The sequence below is a fragment of the Penicillium coprophilum genome (genome assembly GCF_028826855.1).
Source record: "Penicillium coprophilum strain IBT 35676 chromosome Unknown utg000002l_segment0_segment0, whole genome shotgun sequence".
Classification (NCBI taxonomy): Eukaryota; Fungi; Ascomycota; class Eurotiomycetes; order Eurotiales; family Aspergillaceae; genus Penicillium; species Penicillium coprophilum.
This window is the reverse complement of record NW_026622721.1, coordinates 1,286,343-1,297,073: the sequence shown is the minus strand read 5'-3', so window position 1 is coordinate 1,297,073 and position 10,731 is coordinate 1,286,343. Positions and strand designations below refer to the sequence as shown.

At 48.4% G+C, this 10,731-nt stretch overlaps 6 protein-coding genes across 6 annotated transcripts; 4 read left to right on the top strand and 2 right to left on the bottom strand.

Annotated features, from left to right (window-relative positions):
- Nucleotides 1-150: 150 nt before the first annotated feature.
- hapE (CCAAT-binding factor complex subunit HapE) lies at nucleotides 151-1,293 on the bottom strand (the record flags this gene model as incomplete). The annotated part of the gene is made up of 4 exons (XM_056673039.1): nucleotides 151-828; nucleotides 883-939; nucleotides 1,047-1,060; nucleotides 1,209-1,293. 4 exons carry the CDS (start codon nucleotides 1,291-1,293, stop codon nucleotides 151-153), a joined length of 834 nt encoding a protein of 277 aa, XP_056536558.1.
- Nucleotides 1,294-2,054: 761 nt separating this feature from the next.
- On the top strand, nucleotides 2,055-3,006 carry N7500_001892 (Fcf2 domain-containing protein; the record flags this gene model as incomplete). Its single annotated transcript, XM_056673038.1, has 3 exons — nucleotides 2,055-2,191; nucleotides 2,247-2,397; nucleotides 2,632-3,006. 3 exons carry the CDS (start codon nucleotides 2,055-2,057, stop codon nucleotides 3,004-3,006), a joined length of 663 nt encoding a protein of 220 aa, XP_056536557.1.
- A 166-nt stretch (nucleotides 3,007-3,172) lies between these two features.
- Nucleotides 3,173-4,472, bottom strand: N7500_001891 (purine-nucleoside phosphorylase; the record flags this gene model as incomplete). The annotated part of the gene is made up of 7 exons (XM_056673037.1): nucleotides 3,173-3,217; nucleotides 3,269-3,548; nucleotides 3,599-3,801; nucleotides 3,864-3,928; nucleotides 4,002-4,081; nucleotides 4,135-4,213; nucleotides 4,271-4,472. The coding sequence occupies 7 exons, from the start codon at nucleotides 4,470-4,472 to the stop codon at nucleotides 3,173-3,175; spliced, it is 954 nt and encodes a 317-aa protein (XP_056536556.1).
- Nucleotides 4,473-5,044: 572 nt separating this feature from the next.
- Nucleotides 5,045-6,185, top strand: N7500_001890 (mitochondrial 37S ribosomal protein uS10m; the record flags this gene model as incomplete). Its single annotated transcript, XM_056673036.1, has 5 exons — nucleotides 5,045-5,095; nucleotides 5,150-5,346; nucleotides 5,405-5,449; nucleotides 5,517-5,941; nucleotides 6,031-6,185. 5 exons carry the CDS (start codon nucleotides 5,045-5,047, stop codon nucleotides 6,183-6,185), a joined length of 873 nt encoding a protein of 290 aa, XP_056536555.1.
- A 441-nt stretch (nucleotides 6,186-6,626) lies between these two features.
- On the top strand, nucleotides 6,627-8,011 carry N7500_001889 (tryptophan--tRNA ligase MSW1; the record flags this gene model as incomplete). The annotated part of the gene is made up of 4 exons (XM_056673035.1): nucleotides 6,627-7,013; nucleotides 7,080-7,330; nucleotides 7,379-7,497; nucleotides 7,563-8,011. The coding sequence occupies 4 exons, from the start codon at nucleotides 6,627-6,629 to the stop codon at nucleotides 8,009-8,011; spliced, it is 1,206 nt and encodes a 401-aa protein (XP_056536554.1).
- A 557-nt stretch (nucleotides 8,012-8,568) lies between these two features.
- Nucleotides 8,569-10,145, top strand: N7500_001888 (pepsin-like aspartic protease; the record flags this gene model as incomplete). Its single annotated transcript, XM_056673034.1, has 3 exons — nucleotides 8,569-8,754; nucleotides 8,822-9,140; nucleotides 9,202-10,145. 3 exons carry the CDS (start codon nucleotides 8,569-8,571, stop codon nucleotides 10,143-10,145), a joined length of 1,449 nt encoding a protein of 482 aa, XP_056536553.1.
- Nucleotides 10,146-10,731: the final 586 nt, after the last annotated feature.

Genomic DNA, 10,731 nt, shown 5'->3' with positions numbered 1-10,731 from the left:
TAAAATAATCAAAGAATCAAATAGGAACAGTAAGAACAGCGAGAAACAAGAGAACGGACCAAAATTCGCCTTTGAACGCGCATCAACTATATCAATAAAAAATGACGGACTGGGCCATGTACGACTGACACATTCACTTGACGAACAAAATTAGCCTGTCCGCTGAAGATGAGAGATAGGACAACCACGTACCTGCTGGGGAGGGAGATGCGGGTAGGCGTACATCCCCTCGAACATTTGAGATTGAGGCTGGCCATATGCCGCAGATGGGTCTGGTTGAACACTTCCGGGGTACATGGCGGCTTGTGGGCGATACTCCTGCTCCTGCGGCATACCGTGCTGACCAAGGGAGGCGTAATCGGCAGGGCCCATGTGCTGGTGGGGTTGAACTCCATGCGGAGCAGGGGGCAGCTGGCCGGGAGCAGCAGAAGGTCCTGGTGCGGTACCAGCAGCCTGACTCGACCGCTTAGCATGAGAGGTTGCCTCTTCACGGGGAACTATATCAATCAGGAAGTCAAACATATCCGATTTAGACAGAGCGGCGGCAATGTCAGATCGTTGCAGGGTACGACGCTTGTTGTCCTCGGCGTGGATCCAGGCGCGCATAGTCAACTCGGTGATGAAAATATCGCAACCCTTAGCAAACAAGATAGGCGCCTCTGCGGATATCATCTTGACCTCCGGATCTGCCTTCATCACCTTCTTGATACGGGCCAATGGCAACTGGTGGATCTTGTAGTCGTGGTTGTCTGATTCGAGGTGGTTGATGACATGCTGCCAGTATGTCGTTAAGATATCGCGCGCGGTACCTTGAAGACCTTGGTTTACCTAGTTCTGGTGAGTATAGAGCTCATTATGTGTCTGGTCATGTCGGGAGCTTACGTTGGCCCATGTACCGGTGTACAATTCGGCAACTGGCGCATAACCTTGCGCTGAGAGCTGTTTGTACGCAACATTGATTAGTTGCTACTCAAGACATTTTGCGCGATCATCGTAGAGTGAAGGTAAGGCTGTAAGGCTCGCGCGGCTCACCGCGATGGACATACCGCTGCGCTAGCACCTATAGATAACGATTGCTGTCAGCCTCCAGTCAAATGGATTGTATAGCCGAGATCTAGCAATCAAGAATGCAGAGTAATGCTTTGACAAGACCTCAGTGCGCAGCTTTGGCGCGTAGCTTCTGGCGCAATGGTAAACTCGGGACTTACCATAGTGACCCCCATTTCTGACATCATAAATTGGCTGTGGCTGCTGTCTGCCCTGCTGTGAGGTGCCTTGAGGGGATTGTTCCATGCTGGCCTTGGGAGCTATATGCAGCCTCTGGGGTTTGTCGGGCAGATGGTGCTCTGGGGGGACCGGTGGGATGCGACGCGACCTGGTGTGAAATGCGGTGTGGGTGGAGGATCCAAGAACAAAGAAAGACAGGACGCGATGTAAGAGCGATAATTAAATAGGTGTCAAAAGTCAGAGGATATATGAAGCTTGTGGTGTTCCAGGTCAACGCGCGTTGGGTGCCAAGCTGGTGTTCAGCTGTCTGACGTTCCCCGGAGCCACACCCCTCCGAGCTCGATGTTGTATAATACCTATACAATGTATGAATGGATATAGGAAATGTTTATATCTAAGATAATGGGATAAGTTTTGCATATGATTGGGTTTGATTTAAGATAGTCTAAAATCTCTATGGCATTGTATAACTCTGCAATGAAAGTACGATGCATTTGTATCTATAGAAAACATTTAGAGAAATACCTCTGATAGGTGAATGCCTTGACCTTCAACTTTCAATACAGCTGTACCATTCTGAGAGGACTTTGGGAGTAAGTACCGATACTTACAATAGGCGCACTAATTGTACTACTGTACCTGTATCTGGTACGGAAGAGAGAAGTATTTTTAGTCACATGACACCACTCCACTCTTGCAAGCAGAAATTTCTCACAAACGTTTTTCCGGCCCCGGGAAGGAGCAAGCAAGGCTAAAAAAAAATATAAATTCTCTCCGCTCATCTCAACACTTCTTGAGCTTTTGCTACCCTTCCCTATTCACCAGGGATGGCTGACTCAACATGCATTCAAGAAACTCAGGAAGACCTGACTGATGATCAGATCCAGCAGCTGCTTCTAGAGGCAGAGACTCGCCTGAGAGGTCCCAAGCTGAGCTCCCAGACTGATGATCTGGCATCTATCAGGTATGGGCATCTTTTCAGGATCGAATTAGCTGGGATCTAGGCTAACCTTCACTAGAATCCCGAAGTTGTCACCTGGGTCCTCGCTGGAAACATATATTCGCCAGGGAGATGATGTTGCTACTGTTGATGCTGCAAAGATCACCGACCAAAAGCAGAAGGAGTTGTCCAACTCTCTTCGCAAGGTTGAGATCAAGAAAGTGAATACCGTGAGTTATCCAACAACTTTCTTGCTGTTTGTTTCCTTTTTTTTTTTTTTTTTGCTATGAGGAAAATATTCCCAACGCGAAGCACTTGATGCGGCGTAAGCAGTCCGTTTTGGGCTGTGCTGCAATTATGAGAGCCTTTTTATTCATAGTTACTCTGAGCATTCATCAAAATCACTATATCTTCTCGGTGTGCGATATTTGTGGCCAATTGCTAACAATCATCCCCCTTGATAGGACAAGCCTACTGCTGGCCCTGAGTGGTTCAATCTCCCGAAGACAGAAATGACCACAGAGCTTAAGAGAGATCTTCAGCTTATCCGGATGCGCTCTGTGTTGGATCCTAAGCGTCACTACAAGAAGGAAAATGGCAAGGCCAAACCGCCAGAATATTCCCAGGTTGGAACCATCATCGAAGGTCCTACTGAATTCTTCAGCAATCGTATCGTCAAGAAGGACCGCAAGAAGAACTTCGTTGAGGAAACATTGGCACTCGAGCGTAGCACCAAGCGCTTCCAGTCCAAATACAGGGATATCCAAGCCAGCAAAACAAGCGGAAAGAAGGCCTTCTACAAGGACCTACAGGCAAAGAGAACCCGGAAGAACAAGTGAAATTGCGATTTTTACTTTTCTCGAACTATGCCAGGAATGGCAACAATCCCATGCGAACCGTGGCCGGGATCTCAGCGAAACCGCCTCTGCTAGGACCCCAATACGATGGACTCAGATCGTCACGAATTGGGATCATCATATGCATTCATCTATGTCAAGCCCAGTCTTAAACGCGATTAAAGACATGCACAAGGGTTTCGACAACCAGTTTCTGGATCGAGGTCAATTTCATTGTCTTCCAGGATTGACGATATGATCTTACCTGCATATCATTGGCTGCCTCGCGGCCAGCTTCGAGGACCTCTTCATGCCCTGCCATGCCCTCCTCTAGAAGAGCGCTCAATTCGCCTGCTGCTTTGTTCTGGAGCAAGTCGTCATCTCCCCGAGGTACGGGAGACAACACGACCTTGTTGGTGACCAAACTAAAGGCAAGCACTCGCAAACCACAATGTCTAGCGGTGACAATCTCCGGTACTGTGGACATTCCAACCACATCGGCACCGAGCATCCGAAGCATGCGGCTTTCGGCCCTTGTCTCGTAGCTTGGTGCTATCAGAATCAAGTGTGAAGGGATTGCGGTCAGGTGACTTACGTAGGACCTCCGCAAAATGCATATACACCCTCGTGTAACTTTCTCTTGCTTTCCGGTGAAATGAGTTTCTTCCATGACTGATGCACATGACGACGAAGCTCAAGGTCATAAGCATCAGACAGCGGTGGGAATCGCACGCCAAATTCATCTTCGTTGGGTCCCCTCAATGGATGAGTTCCTGCCAACCCTGCGAGGAAGAGATGCTGTAGACTGGTGTTAGAATAACTCCACCTGGTGGCTTCGACGGTGTTTTTTTTTCTCTTACATCATTCAATAGAACGATGTCTCCCACAGAATACTCAGAATTCAAACCTCCGGCCGCATTGGTCACTACCAAACATTATTAATTCTTGCCTTTCTGTAACGCCATCAATCTTCATATCAAGGATCATGTAGAACGTACAGACAACCGTATCCACTTGCAACTGTTTGAACACTCGAATTGGGAATGATACCTGATCAATGGTGTGCCCCTCGTAGTAACTAAGCCAAGGTCAGCAGTGATATCACAAGCAGAATGAGGGTTTAAGACTGACTGGGCACGGCCAACCATCAACACTGCAGGGATTTTCTGGCCGAGCAGACCGAAAACCAGCTTTCCGGCATGGCCAGCCACTACGAAGTAGAATGTTAGAAATTCTCTTCTTTATGCCCGAAGAAAATAGACCAAACCTGTTGAACGAGGGAAGTGAGGAATGGACGCATAGTCAAATTCGATCCGCGAGTCGGGCTCAATAGTATCTGCAAGCCCTCCCAATCCTGAGCCACATACAATTGCGACATGAGGCTTCTGCAAAGCCTCTGGCAACTTGGCTCTGAGATAAGAAACTGCTTCGTTTGCCCGCTCAAACGAGGACAGGTCTGTTTTCGTCATTTTTGCAGGAGTTGGCCTTGTCGTATATACGGGCTGGAAGAAATAGAATATATGCAAGAGAAGGTAGGATTGCGCTTAGAAGCGATGTTTCCAAGTGCGGAGTCACATGGTTCCATTGCCCAAGTCGCTAGTTTGGCGGGGGTGCAATGACCCGATTCATATCAGGACTCGTTTGAGATAAGCTGGATCTTTACATCCAATACCTCCAGCCGTCTTCAAGCAGCAGTTTCCATTCAAAGGGCTGGAAAAAGAGTAAATTACCTACGAAGACACATGGGCATATAGACGGTAGTATAGGGCATCGTTGCACATTCGTGGCTTTAACCTTGGAATCATAATCAGATTAATCATCGATCCCTGCAAAACGGTTTATCAAAATTTATCATGATCGTATCGAGATTAGTGTATAGTCTATCGTAGATAGTAAATATATCACTGTCCGGAGTACTCCGTAGTCTCAATCGCTGTCTCTATGTTGTATACCCAAATTCCCCACTCACCGCCCTGGACTCGCTCCCCGAAAAAACCCATCCGCTAACAACAACGGATCTTCCTCAAAATCACGATTAACAATGTTCTCATACACATCGCGCTCCTTGATTGGAGTGAGCAAGCACCTGAGGGTATGTACCCATTTTGTTGGAGTCACAATTCCCGCGCTAACAGCTCCTTCGAAGGTGCCTGTGCCATTCCGCTCTCTATCATCCCCAACCCAGCCAACTCCGCCGGAGCAAGAGAAGACATCCGCCCAAGACCCAACATCGACACCTACACCAGTCGCTCCTGTAGAAGCTGCCCCTGTGGCTCCTACTCCTGCTGCTACTCCTGCTGCTACCTCCGCTGCTACCGCCCCTGCGTCGACTATTCCAGTAGCGTGAGATACTCTTCAAATCTAGTACAATTTGGGTTTGTGACTGATTGAGACAATTCAGATCAACGGAGGCCGAGCAGATCACCAAGCCTAGCGTTAAGGAATGGTTAGTATCTAACGCGATTGACTCAATACCAAAATCTATCAAAGATCACTGCTCACAGTTTGGTTAGGGCTGAACGGTTAGGAGCATTCGACGAGGAGAACCGACTTCCACGAAGCGTGCAAGCCATATACCTACGTCCTTTGCGGAGAAAAGCAGAATACGGCCTTCCTGTCTGCGACCTTCAATTGCGATCATACAGCGTCCGTAATGTGGAGTTCTTCGCTGACTTCGCCATCCGTGCCGCTTACTACCTCAACCTCCCCGTGTCCGGGCCTGTGCCTCTCCCCCGCATCGTTGAACGCTGGACCGTCCCCCGAAGCAACTTCGTGCACAAGAAGAGCCAGGAGAACTTTGAACGTATCACCCTCCGTCGACTGGTTCAGATCAAGGATGGAAACCCGCAAGCGGTGCAGGCGTGGCTTGCATTCCTTCGGAAGCACGCGTTTTACGGAGTTGGCATGAAGGCAAATATCTGGGAACACGATAGTCTCGGTATGGTTATACCTTTTGCTCTTCATCTCCTCTTTTCGTCCGGATGGCGTCTTCATTGATCAAGGCACTAACCATTATTTCTACAACAGATGCTGGTAAGGCTATGGATGCTTCTGTCGCCGAGGTGGAAGAGGCCCTTCGCCCTGAGCTTGCGCAATTCGGTCAACGGAAGGACAATTCGGCTCCGGGCACTATATTCGATACTTTGAACAGTGAGCGATTCGGAGAGCGCAAGGGTCTATAGATGGAATGGTGATCTACTGCTGAACTTGTATACCCGTGAACATCCGGAATTTGTGTCTTTGCTGCAGGCGCTGTCTTCATTATATTCAAAAAGCCTTCTTGATCTAGGCCATATGTATTTTACTGTTTTACTATTCTCATTTAAGTCCAGTCGAAAGGAAGCTTATATATACTGAAAGAGATTCTTCGCACAACCAGTTCCTTGATAGAAATGCTATTTCGGATTGATTTACACTATGTGAGATTAGCCCATGAGAATAGCAATGATGCCCACCTGCGCACTACCGTTCTATGCCGATACATTGTACGATGGTAGTCACGTGTTAAATTTCGCGTTTCGCGTTTTTCGGGGTCTAGGGATTTCGGCTGTACAAAGTGATTGCACCTGAGAATTTTTCTTTTTTCGCACAGTGGACGTTTATTGGAGATGTCTGCCAACGCGATGCGTCGTGAATTTGCCTCGCTGGGGTCATTGCGTGCGAAACATCTCCATATCCGTCCAAGCGGGCTCTCCCTTCTCCCAAGGAGATGCCATCGATGGAACAGCTCAAACACCACACCGCCAGCACATAAGCCTATTATATTTTCTGGCATTCAGCCCACTGCTGTACCTCATCTGGGCAATTATCTAGGAGCTTTGCATCAATGGGTGAAGCTCCAGGATAATGCAGCCGAAGGAACCAAGCTATTTTTCTCTATTGTTGATCTACATGCATTGACAGTACCACAAGACCCAGCTCAATTGAAGAAATGGAGGAAGGAGGCCTTTGCAACGTTGCTTGCTGTAGGCCTGGATCCTAAACGCTCTGCAATATTCTACCAGTCCAGTGTAGGTTCCGTCTTATAGCTGTCGGCCGCCAAACCACCATAGAATTTTTACATTGACATTCCTCAGGTGCCAGCACATGCTGAGTTGATGTGGATTCTCAGCACGGTGGCTTCCATGGGGTATCTGTCGCGTATGACACAGTGGAAGGTGAGCGGCCCTAGAATTCTTACATGCGGAAGGCATTCTATTAACACCCTCCAGAGTAAACTACAACTACCAGAAGATACCACACTTGATGACTCGACGGCACGGGCACAACTGCGACTTGGTCTTTTCTCCTATCCAGTCCTACAGGCTGCTGATATCCTTGTGCATAGGTATGTTTCCTCGTCTATATTGGCGTGTCCTTTACTAATGGCCATCAGAGCTACCCATGTTCCCGTCGGGGAGGATCAAAGACAGCACCTGGAGTTTTCCAGATACACTGCGAATAGCTTCAATCACCTCTATGGGCCTATCTTCCCCATCCCAGAGGCATTGATATGTAAGATCACAGTTTGCCCTGACCAGGCGGAACAGTATGGGTAGACCAGGCACTAACTTGACCAGCCCCTGCCAAACGAGTCATGTCCCTGAAGGAACCCACCTCAAAGATGTCCAAATCCCATGCAGATGAGAAATCCCGGATCATCCTTACCGACTCACCGGCCGAAATCCGCAAGAAGATCAAAGTTGCCCTAACAGATTCGGAACCAAGCATTACCTATGACCCGATCTCACGACCTGGCGTCTCTAACCTTATCGAGATCCTTAGTCACCTGGAAGGTGTATCATGCGAAGATATTGCGGCTGACTTCCACACCGCAAGTCTCCGTGCGCTCAAGGAACACGTTGCAGACCGGATTGCCTACCATTTACAAGAGATCCGAGACCGGTATATTACGATCATGGATGATAAGACCGGGTACCTGGAGTCAGTGGCTGAGGAGGGAGCCGAAGCAGCGCAAGCCAACAGCCGGGAGACCATGCGGCAAGTTCGGGATGCGATGGGTCTGTGAGTGGCAAGCAGGATGTATATATTGTACAATAGAATAGTGAATGATTTGTATAATACGATGTACCCGGCCTTGGAACATAAGTAGAAGAGTCAGATATGAATACACTCTGGAGCCCAAGGTGGGCTGAAGTGGAGTCATCTGCGTCATCACCATCCACTACGTATGTAGCCTACGTATGCTAGGAACTTACTAATTCTGGTTTTGTTTAGATTGATTATGAATTACGGAGTAGAGACTAAAAGTAATAGGTAAAAGTTATGAAGTGCGCGCCGTGTAGATTGTGTAGGTTGTACGGTGGGTTTATGCTTGGTGACGACAGCACTTGGGATTCCGCCTTACCCGTCAAACTGGGCAAAGTAGAAGTATACAGTGCCTAGCCGGCTGGACCGAGTAAGTTATGGAAAGATATCAACAACCCTCGTCAATTTCTTTTCCTTCTTTACCTCTGCTTTCTTTCCAACTTGCTCCAAGTCGCTCACCCATCACTTTAGGGCATCTTCTCAGCAGTTCACATATCTTGTCGATCTCCCATACGGACTGTCGGGATCGGCGCTATCATGAAGAATACATGGATCTTATTGGCTACTAGCCTACTGCCAGTCTGGGGTATCACTCTTCATCGAAGGGATAATCCTGCAGTGGTGCAAATGGATATTCAACGAAAGGATATTCTCGATCCCGTCGCTAGAGACCAGGCAAGACGGAAACGTTCCGAGACAGTCAGTCAAGCATTGGATAATGAGGTAATATATCTATATATATTTTTAGACCCATTTGATGCTGAACTTGGACACTAATGTTTCTGCCTAGGAAACTCTATACTTCTGCAATGTCACTGTGGGTACCCCAAAGCAGAGCTTACGTCTGGTTCTCGACACTGGCAGTAGTGATTTGTGGTGTAATACGCCAAATTCTACTCTTTGTGAATCCGCCAAGGCTCCTTGCGCCCAATCGGGTACTTACAACCCGAGTGCTTCCTCTTCATATTCATTTGTGAACTCGGACTTCAACATTAGTTATGCCGATGGATCGAGTGCTACCGGAGACTATGTTTCCGACACTCTCGTCATCGGAGGCACAACTCTCAAAGACTTCCAATTCGGCATTGGCTTTTCCTCGGGTTCTCCGGGTGAGTGATCTGTGTTTATAACCTGATTTCTGATAGAACTGACATTGATGCTTGTGTACAGAGGGTGTCCTGGGTATAGGATATACTGCGAATGAAGTCCAGGTTGGCAGAAATGGAGACTCGCCGTATGCCAACCTGCCCAAAGCAATGGTCAACAAAGGAATAATTCAATCAAATGCCTACAGTCTCTGGTTGAACGACCTGGATGCGAGCACAGGCTCAATCTTGTTTGGTGGAGTTAATACGAAAAAATATCATGGCACCCTCCAAACAGTTCCCATCCAGAAGGTCCACGGACAGTACACGGAGTTCGTCATTGCGCTCACCGACGTTACCCTAACGGCTAATACCAGTGAGGTTACCCTTTCTTCGAGTTCCATTCCTGTGGGTGTACTACTTGATTCGGGAAGCTCTCTTTCATACCTTCCAGACGCCCTTGTCGCGGATATCTACGAAGGGCTCGGAGTCTCTTACGAGGCGGACAGTGGTATAGGCTATGTTGAATGCGACATAGTACAGCAGGATATCACTATCGGTTACACGTTCTCATCCCCGACGATCAACGTGAACATCGACGAGATGGTCATCGATGTTGGCGATCTGTATTTCAAGAACGGCAAGCGAGCCTGCGTTTTCGGTATTGTTCCTGCGGGAGGCAGCACGGCAGTCCTGGGAGATACGTTCCTTCGCAGTGCGTACGTGGTATACGATCTCGCCAATAATGAAATCTCCCTTGCCAACACCAACTTCAACGCCACCGAGAATGATGTCTTGGAGATCGGGACTGGCAGTGATTCTGTCCCCGGTGCGAGCGAAGTCTCGAACCCAGTGACGACTGCGCCAGTCGGTGGCGCCGGTGCTCGCATTGGAGGTCCGCATGGAGGATCCACCGGCATCTCTGGCTCGGCCACTGCCACAGGGAATATGGGTATCCCTAGGGCGACAGCTATGCCAAAGCATCTGGCGGTCGGCCTTGCTGGAGTTGGAGCTATTCTGGTTCTCTGAGAGCTTTGGATGATCACGCAATCTTATGTATATATCTTGCATCTCGTGGTGTACTTGGAGTCTGGGAAGGCTATGCTAGAGTTCTTTTCCGTCATACTCCCAATTATCTGGTTTTGTCTTATGAATCGTACGGCATCCGTATTATTCAATACCTGATCCAAATCCAGCGGTGTATATGTAGGTGTATGTACCGGATTTTAGACCGCGGATGCGAATTTCCCGATTGGGGTGCCGCCGCTTGATGAGGGGGCTCAGGGTCCTGTTCACTGCACAGGGTGATTACTCAGTATACTCAAGGGTATGCGACAGCGCTTAATTAGCCATCTATTCTGTGATACTAGCGTCAACAACTAAGAATTCACGTAACATTGATCAGCCTTTTTTGTTGATAGCCCCTGCCCTCAGGAAAGTTATTCACTCGTATGGTCTCTAAGAAAATGATGAGGTGTGAAATTATACGGCTTATACCTTTCTGTAAACACTACAATCTCTGAGCACGGTCAGAACCGTCGCCTATAGGCTTTATCTAGGCCTAATTTCAATGGGTCTGGGTCGAGGGCGTAGGGCCAGCAAGCCGGTTCGGTTC